Raw genomic sequence first — 23,265 nt, 5'->3', positions numbered from 1 at the left:
CCATTTTACTTGCTCTCCACTCGACTGAGCCTGACGCGTTGTGCAGCAGCGAGCTTGCTCATTGTCTCGGGTGCCTTCGGCATCGACGCTAGGGGATAGACTCCCTTCCAGACCGCGGTGGTGAAGCTGCGTCCATGGTATGCTGTTCGTCGATGCCCGCAACATCAATGCTGACCTCGCTATTGCAGGAGGTGTAGTCATACAGGCCGGAGGAGAGCGCGAGGGCGATGGACTCAGCGACCTCGACCTTCCGCAACGGTCAGCGGCGGCGGCGGCGGAAAGCTGTCTAGGACAGCCTCGACATGCATCGCACTCGACCCTCGGCTGTCGCGCTCGTAAGGTATGTACTCGGCGCGTTCTTGTCTGCTATCCACGACGCTCCACCGCCTACGCTCTCACCTTTAGGAGTGCTGACGAATTTCGTAGACGGCGAGCAAGACCCTTTCGACCTCTCGAATCACATCCCATCCCTCCATTCTGCTATCTCCCGGCGTCGTAGCTCGCGGCGTCGCTGCACTGCGGCCGAGAACACGCGCCGCCGCGTCTCGTGTGTCGCCCCCAACACAACGAACATTCGATTCGCTCAACTAACCGAAACCCTCGACAACGCAGAAGCCCGTGTAGCCGTACTGTCCGGTGAGCTCGCGCTCTCGTCGTCGTGCATCGTGCTGATTTGACTTTGACAGACGGTCGCAGGGAGCCAACTCGTACCCGTGCCCCACGTTACCTCCCCTCGACTCACAACGCACGACGACGGACACGATGTCCTCGCCGTTGTCCTCGGCGAGTCATTACCGTCGCTGTCGACTTCCGCCTCTGACCCCGCTCCAGACCCCACCAATCACCTTGCCGGCGTGCCGACACGACGCCGTTCGTGTCCCTTTTACCGCCGCAGCGCAGACGCGAGGGGCCTGTCCTATTCCGTGGTGAGTTGTCCGACTCCCCCGCTATCGAGCTTACTAACGCTGCGTCGGTTTAGAGGGGCCTTCGCCGCACTCTGCGAAAAACTGAAGGCGTGGCACGCGCGCGCCGCGGTTGACCAGCGCAACTAGAGGGGTTTACTCCTCGCGGGCGAGCAGCCCAGTCAGTAAGTCCGCGAATTTGTGCTGGACCCCTACCAGTTACCGTTGTAACGGACACATGCTGACTGACCGCTTGATAGGTGATTTCTTCGTGCAATCGCGATCGCCGGACGCGCGCGTGCGTCCGCTTACACGTCGAAGGACGCGTTGAGGGTGAGTACACCCCTCTCAAGTTTACTGGGAACTCGTCGGAAATGCGGTTTGAGAGCTCACGTGGTACGCTTTCTCGTAAACCTCTGTGCAGACGCGTGCGGCTGACCCTTTGTCAGGTGCTACTCAAGTATTTGCGTAGACCCCGAACCGCCGGAGGCACGCACGGGCTGACTCGGTGAGCAACGCGACGAGGGTGGGGTACCACCGTCCCATTTCCTCCAATGCTGACTCCTTTGCCAGCTGCTGAGTTTTGGCCCCAACATGACGCATTTCGATGTGATCAACGCGACAAAAGAGGCGTGCTGTACCCCCGTCACCGCAATCTGAATGTTAAGCAAGGCAGCTCATAACACACCCAGACCCCTCGGCACCGTGTTCCTCGCTATACTGGCGAAGTATCGACAGTTTTACCTTGGTATGTACCTCAGTCGGCTGGGAATCCCTTGAAGGCATGCTGACGCCTTATCAGGCGAATTTTCGCTGACCCCGAGCCGCCGGAGGCACGCGCGGGCTGACTCGGTGAGCAATACGACGAGGGTGGGGTACCACCGTCCCATTTTCTCCAATGCTGACCCCTTTGGCAGCTGCCAAGTCTCGGCCCCAACACGACGCATATCGAGGCGATCAACGCGACGGAAGAGGCGTGCTGTACCCCCGTCACCGCAATCTGAACGTTTAGCAAGCCAGCTCATAACCAACCCGGACCCCTTCGGCGCTGCGTTCCTCGTACACTGGCGAGATATCGACGGTTTGACCTTCGTACGTAGCCCAATTCTGATGGAAATCCCATGAAGACACACTGACGAGTTTTCAGGCGAATTTCCGCTGACCCGAGCCGCCGGAGGCTCGCGCGGGGTCCCTCGGTGAAGGTTGCGACGAGGGTGGAGCACCCTCCCGTTAGACGCCGAGAGGACCCCTTGACCTCTTGTTCAAGGTACTTTATGCCGACGGCGAGCCGCCGGAGGCGCGCTCGTGTTTCCTAGATGAGGAATGCGTCAAGGGAGGAAGATCCTCCCTCCCGAGGGCCCTTTAAGCGCCCAAGAGACGATTTTCAATTGCATTGGTACGTCTCCGCTATCTTTTTCGCCACAACGTCGCCGTTAATCTCTTGACGATGTACATAAGACCGTCTCGACTGTCATTGCAAATGCTCCCAAGCAGCTGGAAGCACGCCGGGGGTCCTACGGCGAGCTTTGCGACGAGGGTGTGGTACCCTCCCGTCCCCTTTGCTCTTGCTCGATGGCTAACACTTTTTCAAGGAAGAAATTGCTGACCTCGAACCGCCGGAGGCGCACGCGGGTTTCCCGGGTGAGAATTTGTCGAGGTTAGGTTTCCCTCCCTCTTCTCACTCCGACTTTGTCGCAGGCGGGACAATTTCGAATGTGGTGGTACGTCGCCGCTGATCTTTTGTGTTTGACCGTCGCTGACAATGCTGTGGATATGAACATAGATTGCTTTTGAACACCGTCTCGGCCGCCGCCAGGCCGCTGGAGGCACGTCAGCACCTACTAGGCGACGAATGCGAAGAGGGTGGGGCACCCTCGCTGACGGCGTCGAATGCGAGAAGGAGGGTGACAACGTCGAGTGCGAGAAGGAGGGTGATGGCGTCTCGAGCGTAGCGGGTGAGCTTGCGTGAGGGACAAGCTGTGAGATCCCGCCTCTCGTCAATAATCGACCGCTAACCTTTGATCAGATGACTTCTCGACGAGTGCAAACCGCCGGAGGCGCACGCGGACACGCTGGGCGAGATATGCAACCGGGGTAGGGGGCCCTACCCTCCTCTTCCCCCTCGAATTAGAGGGCTTCATGACTCCTCAAGGGCCGGGTTTTGGTCGAGCCAGACCCGCCGGAGGCACGCGTGGGTGCATTTCATAAAGAATACGACGACGCACCCCCTCCTCCACCCCCTCTCCCTGCCCCCTTCCTCCCCTTCCTTCATCGTCTTCTGCGCACCCTCTACACGCGATTCTCAAGCCTGGGAAACCGGGAAGGCGTGCGCGACGTGGGGTGGGGTAGGGATGTGGGGGGAGGGAACGCATTCCCCTTCCCGATGTGCCTGCTTTTCGGTGCTGACGATTTTGCAGGTCGACTCTGAACGCAAAGCCGTACGCCTCAGCCGTGCGCTGAGGCGATGTCCTTGTCAGCGGACCTTTGTCCTCGTCGGTGTTGCGCCTGCGCGTGGAGGAGGGGGGAGGAGGGATGTAGGTGGGGGTGGGGAGGTTGGGCACAAAGGAAAAGGGGGTTGGGGCGGGCTTGAGAAGACGGCAGGAGCCCTGCTCAAGAAGAAAGATGACAAAGCGCAGGCGCTCGGCGTGGTGGAGAAGCAGGGGTAGGAGGAGGGCGGCGCGGGGGAGGAGGAGGAGGAGGAAGAGGTGCGCGTTCTCGCTCAAGTGCGCCGCCAATCGTGGCGGTCTCGGCGTGAGCGCGTGGCTTTCGAGGATGTCCCCGAAGTTGGAGGTGAGTGAATTGAGTGTTTACTGGATCTGCGCGCGATGCTGACGCTCCTCTAGGTTATCCCTCCTCCCCTCGTGCGACCATGCGAAAGGGAACTCGATGGTGAGCGCACGCGAACGGCTCAATTTTGGCGTGGTTTTCGCGTGGAATCCAGCCGTAAGGATGCGGTTGTGGCGGCGGATTCGGTCCCGTCGAGAGGGAGGATGGTCAGAGGAGGGAGGGGGAGCAGTTCGGGTTCTCTTCGAGACCGGCGCTTTGCAGCCGTTTTCTTGCCGAGTTTGTGGCATTGCTCGACTTCCTCACGCGCTCCCGCTTCGTTCTTCGTCACAAAAAACGCTTGCATTCGATATATACGACATGTACACTACCTACGTGCTCGACGACTAATTTTAAGCCCACCCCCTCCGCTTCTGCTCTCCCCAAAGTCGTGTCCCCTCGAGAAACGCCGCGTTGAGTTGTGTCTTGCGACGGGTCTCTCGCGCTCATCCTCGCGACGAAGTTCACGCTCGACAGATGTCGAGTGCTCATGTTGTCGCCCTTCGTCGCCGCCAGTCCGAGGGACCACCACGCCGCCAATCCGACGTCGGTACGTCGCGCCGCCAGTCTGAGGTCGGTACGTCGCGACGCCAGTCGGACGTCGGCACATCGCGTCGCCAATCGGACGGGCCTGCTTGCCTACGCTCGCCACGCCACGCGTCCGGGTTCTCGTACGCGAGCACGCTGTCAACATTGCGCATGAACGGCGTGCCGAGCACAATATCGACGCCCGCGAGCGCCTGGATCGCACCCATGCACGACCCCGTACCCGCACCCCGCCCACCGCCCCCGCCGTCGATCACCATATCGCTCGGGTGCAGGGGCACGGCGATCCGCGGCGAGTCGTTGCTGCCCGACTCCGCGAGCGTGAAGGTGAGGTTGAGCGGCGTCGCGCAGGGCAGGTAGTACACGCCGTCGCTGCCGGGCCCGACGCCGACGGCGCCGTACACGGCGTTGGCGATGGTGGAGGTGGTGAGGATGAGCGGGACGCCGGAGTCGAAGACGGCGCGGAGGGGCGCGCCGAGGAGCGCGGTGTCCGCTGTCAGGTTGTTCTGGTTTGTCCCCGCATCGGGGCCTTGGACGGTAGATGGGTGCGCGTCGATGCCCGCGAGCTGCACCTTGAAGAGGAGCTCCCCAGACTCGTCTGAGGACAAGCCGAGGTAGGAGAGCGAGGACTCGACGTCCTTGCCGTCTGGCAGACGCAGTTGCTCGGACAAAGGATGCGTACCGAGGCCGAGGAGGGAGGGGTAGCGATCGCTCCCCGGGCGCCCCAGCAGCATCCCGATGAACTTGTTTCCCGGAGCACCATCCGCGCCGAAGAGCCCCTTCGTGACCGCATCCCCGCCGCCGTCCTTGGACGCGATCAGCGAGTTGTCCGGCAGCGCGAGACCCAGCACGCCGTTGAACTCGTCCCCAAGAGGCTCGTTCGTGACGTTTGACGCCGCAGCGAGCGCCTGGGCGTTGATCGACGCGGGGCCGATGCGAACCGTGTCTTTGACGACATCGCCGGAGACTTGGCCCTGCAGGTAGGAGATGGAGAAGTCCGCGGAAGTTGTCTGGGCGGAGGATGATGATGAGGGGTCGTAGGTGTGCCCTGAGGACTTGCAAGCGGAGGTCTGGCAGGAAGGGGAGGCGAGCCACAGATCAGAGGAACCGGTGTCGACCTGGACGTAGACCGTCTGAGGAGGCGTGCCGACCTTGAGGGGGACCATGTACGAGCTACGCAGTGTAAGTTTAGAGGGAGTATCATGAAGCAATGAGTACGCACACGTCGTAATTGCCATTCTGCAGGGTGGACATCTCGACGAGATATTCGTTACCGCTGTCGCGTATGCTCACTGCGTCCATGCGCATGTTTGCCATTATCACAATAGTCCTAGGCCGTGCAGGACAAGGGAGGGGGATATGCAAAGGAGAGAGCGCAGGTAACGAGTGAGGGGGGAGAACAGCGATGGCGGCCGCGACCTTCAAGGGGACCTCCCTGAGAGCGATCAGTACGTGCGAGGTATTCTGCGTGAAGCACTTACGGGGTAGACGGTCCAGCGGCTGTGAGAGGGAGAGAGCGAGCAGATACACGCCCGTCGTGAGGAAGGAGTGATCTAGCGCGACCCTTGATCATTCTCCCACTCCATTCAATCACCACGCGTCTTGCTCCTCTCCTGGACCTTTCCTCAGCAAAGAGGGGCTGGTCACTAGGCTGCTCCTCTCGGATGCCCTCGCCTGTCGCTTGACGTGTCGGGAGTCGGGACCGAGGGTGTGCGCTTGACGGGGGCGCGCGGCGCGCGTCATGGGATCCGCGGGCGGGTGGCTGTGCGCTTTCCGCCTGCCTCTGCTCCTGCTCTTATGTGCGTCGCTGGCGCGGGCTGGACGGTGGCGTGGTGTTGTCCGTCCGTCGACCGCCGGCGCCCCTCCTCGCCCCTCCCTTACCCCTCCCTTGGCGCGGGTCACGTCACACGCCGACTTGAACCGCGACGTTTCCTTTTCGAGCGAAAATTCGAGAAACGACGTGTGCCATCGCTGCTGAACGCGATTTTGGACTCCTTTCGATTTGCGTCCTCGGACTGCCCGGGATGTGTACTACCCGTGAATGCAAGACGATTTGTAGCTCGACCGGCTGATTCCTTCACTCCCTGATTTTAGGCGCCCTCAGCAACTCTCGAAAGCGTGACATCCGGCTTGTATAAATTCTGCTGGTCGTCGCCGTGCCTCGTTCAACGTCGGGTAAGCTGGAGGTGGTAGGGTGTGGTTGGTACTAGTGTTCCACAAGTGCTCGAGTGGCTAACCGCCCTCACTCCCCTCCTACCGATTTTACACTCCCTGTCACTCCCACCTGCCAAGCTAAATCCCTACTAACCATTGGCTACGTTAGTGATCTCGCGACCCGTCGAGGCCAACGGATCCCATCCGTATACGTACATCACACCGGAACACCCGCCCGAGGCACGGGCCAGTCAAGGGCCAGTCCCGCCTCACCGTGGCTTGCCGTCTCGCCGTGATCTCATTCTCCAGTCTCGTACGAGCCGTTGGGATATATATATGAGGGTGCTTTGCATCGACACTAGCTACAAGCTACACTACCTTACTCGTGAGCATCCAAATCTCGAGCGCAAGCAGTGAGTCGAGCGAGAGCGCAGGGAGTAAGGATGGTGAGCAAGACGAGCTTGAGGTTGCAAGCCAGACGAGTATGAGATGAGCATGACGAGCACGGTGAGCAAGGTTGGATGGTGAGCTGGATGGTGTTGAGAAGATGAGGACACTGTTAAGAAGGCGAGTAGACTGTTGAGCAGACACTGTCAAGAAGACGAGTTGGTGAGCATAGCCCGTCAAAGGACCTGGCGAGACTCGGAGAGTGGCGAGATGTGGAGGATGAGTCAAGACTAGGAAACCCTGACACGTTCCAGACAGCCTTCGAGTTGATGAGACGAGCTCGATGAGATGAGCAAGACAGCAATGAATACAACAAGAAGGCAAGAACTATAACAAGGTATAGAGGAGTCGAGTAAGACAGCAAGAGCGAGAAGTTACATACAAGATGCAAGCTACGAGCTCAAGTAAAGAGAGCAAGAGAGCGCAGGAGCACAGGATGAGCAAAGGGAGCAGAAGTGAGGATGGGAAGTACAGAAGCGATAGCCTTGCTCGCTGGGGGTCGATACATTGTTTCAGGGCTCGGGCGGCGCTCGAGGGACTGAGGGACACTCGGAGGGATTTTGGGACGTTTGGGAGACTTGAGGACGCTTGGGGGGCTTGTGGACTTGTGGAGAACTGACGACAGTTGATTTAGAGTCAAAGGGATGGTATTAAGCCGCTCGGCAGCCGGAGATAGGTCGCCTCAACGCTTGGGGTGGTCGCGCTCGACTTGGGTGGGTCAGGCGAAGATGGAAGCATGTGGAAGGCGACTAGATGGAAGGGAGAAATCGCCGGGAAGTATAATCAAAGGCGTCGGCGTCGAAGGCACAGGGAAGGATGGGAGAAGGCAGCGGAAAGCGGTGCTAAAGGTGACGAGAAGATTTGTCGAAGGCGTCCCCGGGAAGCCCATAAGAAGGCAACGGGAAGGACAGCGAAGAAAAGGCTTGAAGCGCCGCTCGCCGGACGGCGATACGTTGCTTCAGCGCTTGGCGGGGTGCTCTGGAACTTACAAAACACTCTGAGGCATCGGAAGCGTCTTCCTAACATTTGAGAAGTAGCCCACGCACCGTATCTACCCGCTCGGCGGACGAAGATTCATTGCTGCAGCGCTTCGAGAGCTTCGTGAGTAAATCAGGCTTGGAAGTGTTCTGGAAGTACGGCAAGTGACGGGAGGGGTCCAGTGAGCAGCAAGAGGGCCTTCGGAGCGACGAGACAGCGGCGCAGAGGCTGCGCCCGCGGCAGCGATGTCTGCAAATGGATGTGAGCGCCGGAAAAGCAGCCGGCAAATGAGCACGCACCTTATTTACCCGCTCGCCGGACGAGATTCTGTCGCTTCGGCGCTTTGAGCGCGTCAAGAGCATGAGCGTCGTACGTGGCGTGGATGAACGAAGAAAGGCCTGACTGGCTGTCAGCATCGCCAGGAACGCATTCAGAATGCGAACACATACCGTATTAGCCCGCTCGGCGGACGAATTTCTGTACACTCATTGCCTAGGGCACTTGCGCGACTTGAAGGCGCTGTTATTGTTCAATTGCGGCATTCTGTGTCGAGAGGGGCGTCGACGTGGGAGAGCAAGTTGTGTAAGAGTTAGCAGAGCCGCAATCATCGCACAAGAGAGAACGCACCATGAGCAAATCGGCGCGGCGGCCCCGCGCAGGTCCAGGTTTTCACGCGCTGCGGCAGAAAAATGACCGGCAAAAGGTCAGACGCAAGGGCACAATGTTCTCCGCGGTCGGAGAACGTGGATTGCGGCGTCTGGGTGCGACGGCGGAAAATGGCGGAATACGGGAGATGAGGGCGGGCGGAGAGCAACAAGTCGTCAATTCGATGCGGGCCGCGGCGCGGAGAACGTGCGCCGAGACCACCCGCAGACCCTGAGCACCTACCAGATCGAGAACAATAGTCTCCCCAGCACCTACCTTCGTCGTCGATATCGCCCGCTTTTGCTATATCCTTGCCTCGTGGGTTTCTTGCTGCAGTCGAGAGGCGAAGACGCGATCCCATTTCATCCGAAGCGCGCGTAGACAGCCATATCCCAGATCCCCACCTCACCCTCTGACGCGCCTCCCGAGAACAATAGCCAGGGCGCTCGCGGGACGGAGATGGCGGTCGGAGACAACAAGCGCCCAGATAGGCGCCCGGCGCCCGCCCCGCCAGCCCGGTCCTCGGCAACTGCCGACCGCGCTTCACCCGCGGGAGCTTTTCGTTTCCCATACATCCACCACGTCCCCCGCGAGTTCGTATGCGGCGCGCAATTCGTCGCATTTGAGACCTCTCATCCGTCGATTACGATGTTTAGTTCACCTTGGGATCTGTCGAAATCACGAACAGTGCCTATGACGACGCACAGTGGGATCCTGAGCCCACGGCACCTACCCCCCATTATAAGAACGTCGACGAAGAGTTCAAGGGATGTAAGCACTTTTGAGAAGAGGTGAGAGGCGTACTATGAGAAGTTGAGGGCGAGACCGAGGCCTTGAAAAGCTCAAGACCTTGAGCCTGAACTTGAAGGAGAGGACGTACAGATAGATGGCGTATTTGCCTCGATGCGGCGGCGCGTGCTTCGCAAAGCCTCATCGAAGGAGATCGGTGGGGGGATGTGCTAATACTATACCCCAGATCTTCACAACGCATCTTGACCCTAGGATTGCATTACACGCCGTTCGCATGGGTGGACCGAGCATGTGGCGTCGTATCTCGTGAGTGAAAAGTACAATGTCCGACACCTGTACTGACCAGATAAGTATACCCCTGTGTATAGTTAGTACTATGAAGCCTGATTATGACGCTTGGAGTGCGACTGAACTGGCCCCGCTTTCTGTGCACAACGTCATCCCCCGCCGACTCGGGAACCCCGCGCGCCCAATACCGAAGTTGCCGGACTGCCAAACACCCGGGTGCTATCCGAGTACTCTACCCAGCATCAAGACACCAACAATCAGCCCGACGAGCATCGTCCGACCTGGCTACTCGACGGACATCCTACCCGGCAGTTCCCCTCCCCGCTCGTCTACTTCTGAGTTCTGGCTCAATCACACATCCAGGCGCGACGATCTCGGCACACACTTACGCAATCAACCCGACGGGGACTTGATGCGGGACGACGGAGGCCGCGCCACGCTCGAGGCCGACTCGTCAACTTGCCTTGGCGAGTTGAGCCGCATACATCCATAGCGCGGGCCTACCCCACCCAACGGCACGACATGTCGACAGTGACTCGAACACGTGTCACTACGTGCGCCGCGGGATTTTGGCGGGACCGAGTGAGTAGCCCACGCGCGGACAAGGCGCGCTACTTTGGGAGCGGCTCAAAGCCTGCCGAATGGAGATAGAGCAATGATCTCGCAGAGGTCGACTTTTCCTCCCCGCCCCCTTCCTCCTCGCGCGGTCTCGGCCCTGTGACGCGTCACGCCCATCCTCGTGTACCCTTCGCGCATGCTCTGGCGAGCCCTGCTGAACGCCGGACGCGTCGTCGACGATGCAGAACGCCTTGAATGCGCAACGGCTCCCCGCGCAAGAACGGGTTTGCCACACCCGAGCCCCGCCTTCCGGCGGTCCGGGCCCGGCCTTCCCTCGCAGCAGAGGTACGTCTGGAGTATTTCCCGCCGAGATCTCGCTGACATTCGCGCAGGGATAGACGGAAGATTGTGTGCGCGCCGGGCGCGCTCGTTCCCCCAATCTTCCGACTTTTGCTGGGCAGATCTCGGTCGCGGACCGCCGAGGTCTTCTATCGGTGATGGCAGGCTCCGGTCTGGAAGTTTTGCGGAACAAGGGGCACGGCATACTGCCGTTGTGCAGGGTATAAGAGGCGGCGCGTCTGGCTGTCTCAGTCACCATTCAACACCTCCCTTCTTTTCCTCCCTCCTCTTCTGACCCTTCCTACTTTCGCTTTCTCATGTCTACTTTATCAAGGCTAGCATCAGTCTTTCACTTCACAGGGCTCGCTTTACTGACTATTCCTCTACAGCCTACCCATTTCCTTTGCTCCGTCTCGACTGGTAAGTTTTTCCTTTCGTTCATTGGTCAGATTAGCGCTTATCATCCTTTCTATACAGTCTACTACTCGTACAAGTAAGTCCTCTCTAATCTACCCTTCTGTTCGACTACTAATCGTGCGCTTCTAGTCCTACTGCCATCACGCCACGCCTCGACTCTAAATTCCAGACCGCGCACCATCAATCGACACCAAACGCACCTTGTGTTTTCGTTATCACCCTCATAACGGTATCATTTCACTTGCTCTCCACTCGACTGAGCCTGACGCGTTGTGCAGCAGCGAGCTTGCTCATGGTCTCGGGTGCCTTCGGCATCGACGCTAAGGGATAGACTCCCTTCCAGACCGCGGCGGTGAAGCTGCGTCCATGGTCCGCTGTTCGTCGATGCCCGCAGCATCGATGCTGACCTCGCTATTGCAGGAGGTGTAGTCATACAGGCCGGAGGAGAGCGCGAGGGCGATGGACTCAGCGACCTCGACCTTCCGCAACGGTCAGCGCTGGCGGCTAAAAGCTGTCTAGAACAGCCTCGACATCGATCGCACTCGACCCTCGGCTGTCGCGCTCGTAAGGTATGTACTCGGCGCGTTCTTGTCTGCTATCCACGACGCTCTCACCGCCTACGCTCTCACCTTTAGGAGTGCTGACGAATTTTGTAGACGACGAGCAAGACCCTATCGACCCCCCAGATTACATCCCCATCCCTCCCTTTTTCTGTCTCCCGGCGTTGTAGCTCGTAGCTCGCGGCGTCGCTGCCCTGCGGGCGAGAACACGCGCCGTCGCGTCTCTTGTGTCAACCTCAACACTATGGAGCACCATCCGATCAAAAAATAGCCGCGGTGCCGCAGCCGCGTTTCCACAGCCGCGTTTTCGCGGAAATATTCCAAAGTCCTCGGGGGCGTCCCCAGAGTGTATACGGGGTCTATACTGACCTCTAATAACCGTACAATCGCTGGAAAATAAGAGGCAGTCGCCACAGAAGCTCCGGCATTTGCCGATCAAAGCCGTCGGCGTACCGGAACCGTGCCCCGCACCCGTCACTCGATGGTCACTTCACTGTCATTACGAGCGTACGGACGTAGCCTAATGGGGTGGGGTGTAGGTCCAGTAGGGAGAACGTGTAAACGACGAGGGCATATATCTAAGTCAGTACCAGCAAACTAGACGGTAGTTGTAGGGTAGAAGTAGGTAAAATGCGGAACGAGCTCGAAGTACTATCAGTCGTGTACACTACAGGGAGGGCTGTTTCCCTATAATTCAGTAGTCAAGTCGTAAGATCGTATCTACTAGAACATCATTCTATAACCGGTGTGCCAAACATTCTCATAGGAGGATATATGGCCCGTTTCATCGATGAACAACTCTGGCTCAGGCAGAACGACAGCGGCATCAATGTCCATAGTTGACGACGTCGAAGCTGGCTCTGGCACAGCCACCCCAGACATGGGCGACGACACAGCGGAGGCGAGGAACACTGTACAGGCGATTAGATGCGTATACCGTTGCTACAGGCGTGAAAACACTCACATGGCTCGCCATTGTCACTGCCCTCGACGACAGGTGATACCGCAATAGGAGGATTCTCTGCGGCGGCTGCGTTGTCTGCACTTGGCGATACAGGACGCTTCTGGCGCTTGGCTACGATGTTATTAGTCTGGGTAAAGCTTATGATATGATACTGAACTTACATGCTTTCTGCTGCGCTCCCTTAGCTCTGACTGGTCCCAGGTGGCTACGATCTTCGTCCGAATCGTCGGAGGGGACATCAGACACGGTAGATCGCGCCCGCTTGGTGCCTGTGTACAGCACTTGACATCAATATCAATTCCGCTACGAAATGATAGTGAAAAGGTGACTTACCTCGTTGTGCTATCCTAGTAGAGGACCGCCGCTTCACCGGTGATAAACGTGAAGTAGCCACGTAGTCGCTATCCATATCTTGATTGAGGTCCTCCGGGTCCGAGTCCGAGGAGTCGCTGTCCACATCCATGCCGTCCGGATCGTCATCGCCGGCGGATGCTGCTGCACCCGATGTACCGGTAGCGCCACCGTCCTCCGACCATGCAAGGTAGACTTCCTCTGGGAGATTCGCTGACGGCGCTACATAATGACTTTGAGCGAAGGCACGAGCGTGAATCAGGAATGATACACACTGAGAAGGACAGAGCAGTCGCTTATAGGTGCATTGCGGCGCCCCCGGTTGTCAGCAAGAAGTTGACCGCAGAGCGTACCGTCAACAGGGTCGAAGTGGCCATGCCCTTGCTTTCTGACGACGCGTAGGTCGGCATCTGTACCGTAATTTGCCTTGTAATTTGTGAAAAAGCTGGGGAGGATGGCGCGGAGCCAGCCCAACGTCTCCGCATGACTCCAGGTCTTGTCGAACCGGAATACTTGCCCTTCAGCGGACGCCTTGACCGCCAAGCCGCAGCGCACAAGATCTTCAACAAGCAGAGCAAACTTCGCGCTCTTCATGTACGCTGGTGCGCAGAGATTGCCGTCAAGCTGTTGAGACAAATGAATAGACGAATGGCAACGACGAGAAAAGCGCCAACTTACATCCACTCCATTAGGAAGTATAGCCACCATACTGACGCTGATGATGTTCCCCGCCTTGGAGTTCGCGAGTAGACCATGCAGTGGCCGAACAGCGGTCAGCTTACTGGACTGCGCCGTGGGCGCCCCCGCCTCAGCGGCATCTGGTTCCTGTAGAAGACAGCGTCAGCTGACCCGATAATCAAGAAGAAGGCTATACTGCACCTCGTCGTCCGAGCCGATAGGCGCAAGAGGTGGGGTCGGTTTCTTGCGGCCACCACGAAAGCCCGTGTTTGTCTCGCGACGGGCTTTTGAGAGGAGATCGGCGAGAAGCGGCGACTGGCCGTACGGGGACGCAAGCAGGACATCACGCACAGTGCTCGAAACGGCCGCGACGCCTGCGCGTGGATTCTGCGAACTAGAAGATGGACCACTGATAGAGGCGTCGTCAGCTTCGGGATCAAGGCGTTGCTCGGTCACGGAGGAGCGGGATGAAGATCGTTTGCCACCGGCGGCTTGGGAAAGAGCATGCTGGGATGACGAGCGCGCATGGGATGCTTGCGGTGCACGCGACCCGAAGGCTGTAGAAGACTTGCGTAGCTTCGAGCTGGTGGCTCGCCGCCGCGCAGAGAGATAGCTTTTCATAGAGATTGCGCTAGAGGCAAATCCAAAGAGGCCAGGAATAAATAAAGGAGAGAGAGGAGAAGGAGAGGGATGCGGAGCGGCGGCGGCAGAGGCGGCAGTAGGATGCAAAAGTCTTGCACTCACTTCGAGCTTTTATATGCGAGCGTCTTAGTCGACGGACGTGGAAAATCGAGGTATATCTGACAGATGTGAGTACAACGTTGAGCAAAAACATCAGTCCGGGTACACACCTGTTTAATTCGCTTGCTGCGCCGCTGTAAGCGACATGGCTGTCACTGCTCGGCACCACAACTCCGCTCGGGAAAGCCATATCTCAGTAGGAAGGGGTATACGAAGCCTCCCGCTCCGTCCACGACCAACAGGGATCTCCTCGTATTCAGGATACCCTCCCTCATCCCACTCGTCGGGTCGCACGTACATCCCTGAGGGAAGCCTTCCCTCCGCTGTCAGGGTATCCAGCACGGGCTCGAAGAGAGTGGTGGTGGTATGCTCATCGAAAGGAGGGCTCTGTCGTGGCACCTTGACGGCAGGGTGGCGGATATTGCGGCTCTGCGATTCGGCTATCTGGTCCGCGATTTCGCTTAGCAGGGCAGCGGGCATGTCCTGGACACTATGCCCAGCGCCAGTTTGCCCTGGCTGGCGAGTGAGACGCCTGCCCTCCACGCCATGAAACTCCTGCAACAGGTCAGGATGCACTCCTTGATAGTCATCGACGTAAACGCCGCCTTCGGTTTGCCCCAAAATAAGTAGATCCTGTTTTGCCCAAATTAAAAACATGCTCCACTGGCGTAAGCACAAGGCCTTACCTTTGGACTCGTGTTTTGGGCGTTTGGGCCTCTAATCGGGTGCGCGTTCCATTCGTGAATGAAGGCTTCGCAGTCAGCATTGAGAGCGTCAAGGAATAGATACTGGAGAAGCCAGAGATGATGAGGATTATGCCTATCGAGCAGGTGGAGACGTCCTAAGCGCGTGAAGAAAGCTGCCCATGCACGAGCAAACTGCGTGCCGACTTCACGCCATAAGCGTTCGATACGTGTGTTGTGTGTTGATCTAACGATGGACGGGTGTTCAGATAGAATGAAATGGATGTATCGGCGCACTTACGATCCCCATAAGAACGACCCTCGGTTGCGACCTCGACGCATGATCATGTACGTAGAAACCCTTGTATTTTCACCTCCCCGATCTCCACGCAAGCGAGAGGGGCACATCTTGCACCGTGCAATCGCCTCGAGGAAGACGTCCAGGACTGTTGATGCACGATTATTGGTACTGACACGCATACCCGTAATCTGCCGCAAGAAACTCCTTGTGAGTAACGGAGCGCCGAAGAGTAAAGGACGTACTGCTCGGCTGTATCCATCCACAAAGCCATGTATTACGAAGCCCCAAAGAATGAGCTTGTGGTACCCATCACAGTGCCATAAGGCATGCGGACGCTTGACAGAGTATTGGCGGCGTTTGACAGTCTTGCGCTGTCGGAGCTTCTGTGCGAGCCGGTCAACACGTCGCAGAGCACGCCAGAGGCGTGCCCGCTGTATTCGGAGCCCCAGATCACGAACGAAGCCAATCAAGTACCGTAGACCCGCTCGAGGGCGGAACTTCTTGTAAATTCGGACAATGTCGTCAAGGTCCTGATCGCTGATCGTGTTGTACGCTCTGACAACGTTTTGGCGCTTCATTTCCCGGCGGACGGTACCGCGATGAACATGCAGCATGCGGGCGATGCGCGTCAGGGTGATGTTGCGACTCGGATGCATGATTTCTTTCAGGTATTCGGGGTTGATCACCTTCCGAGGGCGGCCACGCTTGCCAGTACGGATCGTAGTCACGAGCTCGGGGATCTGTACATGCGCCTCATCCCTGTGTAGATAGTCAAGCAATGCGCATAAGAGAAGTCGTATTACACACCTTCCAGTCGCACTCTCGGCTGCGGCGATCGACGCAATCAGGAGCTCGGCAAACAGTCTCGCTGCCTCTTCGAACCAGGCCTGCGGGAATGCGTCCCCCATCTCCTCTTCGATCGCCTCAAGGAGGGGAAGGGACTCGTCAATAATGCATGAAACGTGAATATGCGCACGGATTGGGTCGATATCTTCCTGGTCCACCACAGTCGAGATCCGCTCATACGTATCGGCGAGCATCTCAAAGGCCGTGTGAACAGGGGCTGGCCATGACGTCCAACCATTTCCAGGACGTGGAAGGTCAGGGAGTGGGGTACGTGGCATCTCCGACGTCGAGCGGTCTGTCGTCGAGGTTCGGGAAGAGCAGCGGCTGCTGGTGGGAAATCGATAGAATTCCACGTGATCTAGAGCAGCATAGGTAATATAAATGGGCTCGTCTATTGATGATTCAATATGGAAGTCCTCGAAGACGATGGCAAACCCACCCACCACCCCTTCTTCTACGACGAGAAAGGGGACATCGTTGTTCAGGTGCGTACCGGCCCCCATCCATCGCCTGCTTTCTGACGCGTCTGCGATAGGCAGAGCAGACCTTGTTCAAGTTAGAGCGCTCGAGTCTTGCAATCGGCTCGGATTTCTTCGCAGGAATGTTCTCCACGTGCTGCGAAGGAGAGCAGGTTAGCGAGCTAGAGGGCACCTCGGACGAAAATCCCTACGTCCTTCGTGATTGTCCTGCCTCGCATTTTGCACATCTTCTCGCGTGGAAGAATCCAGGGGCGCGTCCGAGGTAAGGGCGAATTCTGCTTGGATAGATTAATTTGACTGACGATACATTGCAGCGACTGGGACACGGATACCTTCGATTACCACGCCGCTGTATATGCGCTTGGCCGACGCTTCGCCATTGACAACGCTGAGAAGGACGCGAAGGCGGCTCTTGACCGCATCGTCCACAATATGATCGACGAATCGAAGAAGAACAAGTTTCTGACAGCGAGAATTTACGCACTGGGAGTGGAGTTTGACGTGCGCGAGTGGCGTGTCGCTGCGCTGCGTCGCCTCCTGCGACGAGCAGCCAGGTGGTATACTGTAGAGGAGATACAGTTTCTGGGTTTACCGACCTTTCTTGGCGTCATGCGGGCTCGGGAAGGCCAGGTAGCCCATCGCCTTCGTTTTGCTCGCACGCCGATGCCGCTATGCCATACCATCTCCTGCAGGGACAACGGCGCCTGCCAGGCCGCTTTTGCTGGCGTATGGTGGCGCCACGTCGCCCCCGACGTTACTCATCCGAGTGCGGCAGAAAGCTGGTCCAACATGACTATGGCGGATATAGTCAACGTAGTGAAGAGACTGGACGAGGATGGTGTATTTACGCGCGCGGGCGTCTCACAGGGATGTTGGAAAGCCACTTACAGATACTACGGAGCACAGCACCAATCCTTCCGTGCCGAGGAAGTAATCTTCGACGCGCTCCTAGATCACTTGAAGGCTGTGCCCCACTTGATGACAAAATGGTATATCAGTCCTTAATCTCCAATTCATACATTCCCCGTACCTACGTAGGCGTACATCTGCAGGAATGCAGGCATGGCTTCAGAGGAGATGGCGGTACGAAAGCAAGGACCTTGTCACACATGCTGTCACGCTGCAAAGAGCAAGGTGTCAATTTTGTCCGAAAGCCAGTACAGGTCTGCTGTATACACAAGGAGTTACATGCTGATGTGCTCTATCATATCACAGCCTGATAATTATGTGGAAAGAACGAAGCACGCCTCAAAGGGAGCGCGGTAGGCCGATGGAGGGCGGGGTTTCGGTCCGTCAACCGCTCCGACCGGCAAATGCCGAATGTTCATCGGGGGCCGGCGATCCTCTCTGTCCCTGCTCCCGCAGCCATTGAGCCTCGACACGGACCCCGTATACACTCTAGGGATGCCCCCGAGGACTTTGGAATATTTCCGCGAAAACGCGGCTGTGGAAACGCGGCTGCGGCACCGCGGCTATTTTTTGATCGGACGGTGCTCCATACAACACCAGCGAACAGTCGACTCCCTCGACTACCCGACACCATTAACGAAGCCTGTGTAGCCGTGCTGCCCGGTGAGCTCGCGTCCTCGTCGTCGTGCATCGTGCTGATTTGACTTTGACAGACGGTCGCAGGGAGCCAACTCGTACCCCTGCCCGACGTTACCTCCCCTCGACTCACAACGCACAACGACGGACACGATGTCCTCGCCGTTGTCCTCGGCGAGTCATTGCCGTCGCTGTCGACTCCCGCATCTGACCCCGCTCCAGACCCCACCAATCACCTTGCCGGCGTGCCGACACGACGCCGTTCATGTCCCTTTTTCCGCCGCAGCGTAGACGCGAGGGGCCTGTCCTATTTCGTGGTGTGTTGTCCGACTCCCACGCTAGTGAGTGTACTAACGCTGCCCCGGTGTAGAATGGCCTTCGCGGCACTCTGCGAAAGAATGAAGGCGTGGCACGCACGCGCCGTGGATGACCAGCGCGACCGAAGGGGTCTACTCCTCGCGTGTGAGGGGCCCAGTCAGTAAGTCCGCGAATTTGTGCTGGACCTCTACCAGTTACCGTCGTAACGGACAAATGCTGACTGACCGCTTGAAAGGTGATCTCTTTGTGCAATCGCGATCGCCGGACGCGCGCGTGCGTCCGCTTCCACGTCGAACGACGCGTTGAGGGTGAGTACACCCCTCTCAAGTTTACTAGGAACTCGTCGGAATTGCGGTTTGAGAACTCGCGCGGTACGCTTGTTCGTAAACCTCTGTGCAGACGCGTGCGGCTGACCCTTTGTCAGGTGCTATATGCGTGGACCCCCGAACCGCCGGAGGCACGCGCGGGCTGACTCGGTGAGCAATACGACGAGGGTGGGGTACCACCATCCCATTTCCTCCAATGCTGACCCCTTTGTCAGCTGCCTAGTCTCGGCCCCGACACGACGCATTTCGTGGCGATCGACGCGACGGAAGAGGCGTGCTGTACCCCCGTCACCGCAATCTGAACGTTAAGCAAGCCAGCTCATAACCAACCCGGACCCCTCGGCACTGCGTTACTCGTTACACTGGCGAGATATCGAGGGTTTGACCTTCGTACGTAGCCCGATTCCGATGAAGATCCCATGAAGACACACTGACGAGTTTTTAGGCGAATTTTCGCTGACCCCGAGCCGCCGGAGGCTCGCGCGGGGTCCCTCGGTGAAGGTTGCGACGAGGGTGGGGCACCCTCCCAACGCCGAGAGGACCCCTTGACCTCTTGTTTAAGGTACTTCATGCCGACCGCGAGCCGCTGGAGGCCCGCGCGGGCTCCCCAGGTGACGAGTGCGATGCGTCTAGGGAGGGACATAATGCCTCACGAGGGTCTTTCGATCGACCGCGGGACGAATTTTGCATGCATTGGTACGTCTCCGTTCTCTTTCTCGCCTGAACATCGCTGATAATGCCCTAACGGTGTGCGTAGGACCGTTGGCACTGTCATTGCAGACGCCCCTCAGACTGCCGGGTGCATGCGTGGTGTCACACGGCGAGCTTTTCGACGAGGGTGGAGTGCCCTCCCGTCCGCTTGCTCTTACTCGACGACTGACGCCTTTTTAGGGAAAAAATCGCTGACATCGAACCGCCGGAGGCGCGCGTGGGCTCCCCTAGTGAGATATGCGTCGAGGCTGAGTTACCCTCCCTCTTCTCACTCTGACCTTGTCCAGAACGCAGGCGGGGAGATTTCGAATGTGGTGGTACGTCGCCGCTGTTCTTTCTTGTTTCACCGTCGCTGACAATGCTGTGGATATGAACATAGGATGCTTTTGAACACCGTCTCGGCCGCCGCCAGGCCGCTGGAGGCACGCCTGCACACACTGGGCAACGAATGCGAAGAGGGTGGGGCACCCTCGCTGACGACGTCGAATGCGAGAAGGAGGATGACGACGTCGAGTGCGAGAAGGAGGGTGACGGCGTCTCGAGCGTAGCGGGTGAGCTTGCGCGAGGGACAAGCTGTGAGATCCCGCCTCTCGTCTATAATCGAACGCTAACCTTTGATCAGATGGCTTCTCGACGAGTGCAAACCGCCGGAGGCGCACACGGACACGCTGGGCGAGATATGCGGCCGGATTAGGGGGCCCTACCCTCCTCTTCCCCTTCGAATGAGAGGGCTCCATGACTCCTCAAAGGCCGAGTTCTGGTCGAGCCAGACCCGCCGGAGGCACGCGTAGGTGCATTTCATAAAGAATACGACGAAGGTGAGCTACCCTTCCCTCCCCACCCCTGTCACCCTCTGATATCGCGATCCCTCCCGCCAACGAGCGCATGTTGATCACTCAACAGATGTCTATCTCGCGATTTTGAGCCGCCGGAGGCGCGCGGGCTCTTTAGATGAGTAGTGCGACGAGGGTGGGGACCCTCCCCTCCCCTTCCCGCCCCTCCCGTCAACGTGGGAGACTCCCTGACACCTCGAGGGCGGATTTTGGCTGAGCCAGAGTTGACCCCAAGTCGCCAGGGGCACGCGCGTGCACCCTCGATGAGGGGCGCGAAGAGGGTGAGCTACTCTCGCCCTTCCCTCCCCCTCCTCCTCTCGCCCCACCCCCTCATCCACATCCTCTCCCCGCCCCTTTCCACCCCTTCCTTCATCGTCTTCTGACCTGCTCTCACAACGCGCACCCTCTACACGCGATTCTCAAGCCTGGGAAACCGGGGAGGCGTGCGCGACGTGGGGTGGGGTAGGGATGTGGGGGGAGGGAACGCATAAACCTTCTCGATGTGCCTGCTTTTCGGTGCTGACGATTTTGCAGGTCGACTCTGAACGCGAAGCCGTACGCCTCAGCCGTACGCTGAGGCGATGTCCCTGTCAGCCGACCTCTGTCCCTGTCGGTGTTGCGCTTGCGCGTGGAGGAGGGGGGGAGGAGGGATGTAGGTGGGGGTGGGGAGGTTGGGCACAAAGAAAAAGGGGACCGGGGCGGACTTGAGAAGACGCCAGGAGCGCTGATCAAGAAGATCGAGGACGAAGCGCAGGTGCTCGTCGTGGTGGAGAAGCAGGGGTAGGAGGAGGGCGGCGCGGGGGAGGAGGAGGAGAGGGAAGAGGTGCGCGTTATCGCTCGAGTGCGCCGCCAGTCGTGGCGGTCTCGGCGTCAGCGCGTGGCTTTCGAGGATGTCCCCGAAGTTGGAGGTGAGTGAATCGAGTGTCCACTGGATCTGCGCGCGACGCTGACGCTCCTCTAGGTTATCTCGTGCGACCATGCGAAGGGGAACTCGATGGCGAGCACACGCGAACGGCTCAGTTTTGGCGTGGTTTTCGCGTGGAATCCAGCCGTAAGGATGTGGTTGTGGCGGCGGATTCGGTCCCGTCGAGATGGAGGATGGTCAGAGGAGGGAGGGGGAGGGGATGTGCGACGTGTTGAGCGCGGGTTCCCTTCGAGAGACCGACGCTTTGCAGCCGGTTTCTTGCCGAGTTTGTGGCATTGCTCGACTTCCTCACGCGCTCCCACATCGTTTTTCATCACAAAACACGCTTGTATTCGATATATACGACATGTACACTACCTACGTGCTAGACGGCTAATTCTAATCCCACCCCCTCCGCTTCTGCCCTCCTCAAAGTCGTGTCCCCTCGAGAAACGCCGCGTTGAGTTGTGTCTTGCGACGGGTCTCTCGCGCTCATCCTCGCGACGAAGTTCACGCTCGACAAATGTCGAGTGCTCATGTTGTCGCCCTTCGTCGCCGCCAGTCCGAGGGACCACCGCGCCGCCAATCCGACGCCGGTACGTCGCGGCGCCAGTCGGACGTCGGCACATCGCGTCGGCAATCGGACGGGCCTGCTCGCCTACGCTCGCCACGCCACCCGTTCGGCGTCTCGTACACGAGCACGCTGTAAACATTGCGCATGAACGGCGTGCCGAGCACAATATCGACGCCCCCGCTGTACAGATCCGCGACCGCCTGGATCGCGCCCATGCACGACCCGGTCCCCGCGCCCCGCCCGCCGCCGCCGCCGTCGATCACCATATCGCTCGGGTGCAGGGGCACGGCGATCCGAGGCGAGTCGTTGCTGCCCGACTCCGCGAGCGTGAAGGTGAGGTTGAGCGGCGTCGCGCAGGGGAGGTAGTACACGCCGTCGCTGCCGGGGCCGACGCCGACCGCGCCGTACACGGCGTTGGCGATGGTGGAGGTGGTGAGGATGAGCGGGACGCCGGAGTCGAAGACGGCGCGGAGGGGCGCGCCGAGGAGCGCGGTGTCCGCTGTCAGGTTGTTCTGGTTTGTCCCCGCATCGGGGCCTTGGACGGTAGATGGGTGCGCGTCGATGCCCGCGAGCTGCACCTTGAAGAGGAGCTCCCCAGACTCGTCTGAGGACAAGCCGAGGTAGGAGAGCGAGGACTCGACGTCCTTGCCGTCTGGCAGACGCAGTTGCTCGGACAAAGGATGCGTACCGAGGCCGAGGAGGGAGGGGTAGCGATCGCTCCCCGGGCGCCCCAGCAGCATCCCGATGAACTTGTTTCCCGGAGCACCATCCGCGCCGAAGAGCCCCTTCGTGACCGCATCCCCGCCGTCCTTGGACGCGATCAGCGAGTTGTCCGGCAGCGCGAGACCCAGCACGCCGTTGAACTCGTCCCCAAGAGGCTCGTTCGTGACGTTTGACGCCGCAGCGAGCGCCTGGGCGTTGATCGACGCGGGGCCGATGCGAACCGTGTCTTTGACGACATCGCCGGAGACTTGGCCCTGCAGGTAGGAGATGGAGAAGTCGGCGGAAGTTGTCTGGGCGGAGGATGATGATGAGGGGTCGTAGGTGTGCCCTGAGGACTTGCAAGCGGAGGTCTGGCAGGAAGGGGAGGCGAGCCACAGATCAGAGGAACCGGTGTCGACCTGGACGTAGACCGTCTGAGGAGGCGTGCCGACCTTGAGGGGGACCATGTACGAGCTACGCAGTGTAAGTTTAGAGGGAGTATCATGAAGCAATGAGTACGCACACGTCGTAATTGCCATTCTGCAGGGTGGACATCTCGACGAGATATTCGTTACCGCTGTCGCGTATGCTCATTGCGTCCATGCGCATGTTTGCCATTATCACAATAGTCCTGGGCCGTGCAGGACAAGGGAGGGGGATATGCAAAGGAGAGAGCGCAGGTAACGAGTGAAGGTGGAGAACAACGATGGCGGCCGCGACCTTCAAGGGGACCTCCCTAAGAGAGATCAGTATGTGCGAGGTATTCTGCGTGAGGCACTTACGGGGTAGACGGTCCAGCGGCTGTGAGAGGGAAAGAGCGAGCAGATACACGCCCGTCGTGAGGAAGGAGTGATCTAGCGCGTCGCGCGCGACCCTTGATCATTCTCCCACTCCATTCAATC

The 23,265-nt window shown here is 58.8% G+C and overlaps 1 protein-coding gene across 1 annotated transcript in view; it reads right to left on the bottom strand.

The window, feature by feature from the left end:
• SCHCODRAFT_02613917 (acid protease) overlaps positions 1-23,265 on the bottom strand; it is a 51,113-nt gene that overhangs the window by 8,082 nt on the left and 19,766 nt on the right. Inside the window, exon 2 of the mRNA XM_050344635.1 lies at positions 22,887-23,099. Within this exon, the coding sequence (XP_050201497.1) occupies positions 22,887-23,099 (213 nt within the window). The remainder of the gene's footprint in view (positions 1-22,886; positions 23,100-23,265) is intronic.

The sequence above is a fragment of the Schizophyllum commune genome (assembly GCF_000143185.2).
Source record: "Schizophyllum commune H4-8 unplaced genomic scaffold SCHCOscaffold_3, whole genome shotgun sequence".
In the NCBI taxonomy this organism is placed as follows: domain Eukaryota; kingdom Fungi; phylum Basidiomycota; class Agaricomycetes; order Agaricales; family Schizophyllaceae; genus Schizophyllum; species Schizophyllum commune.
This window is presented reverse-complemented; position numbering and strand designations above follow the sequence as displayed.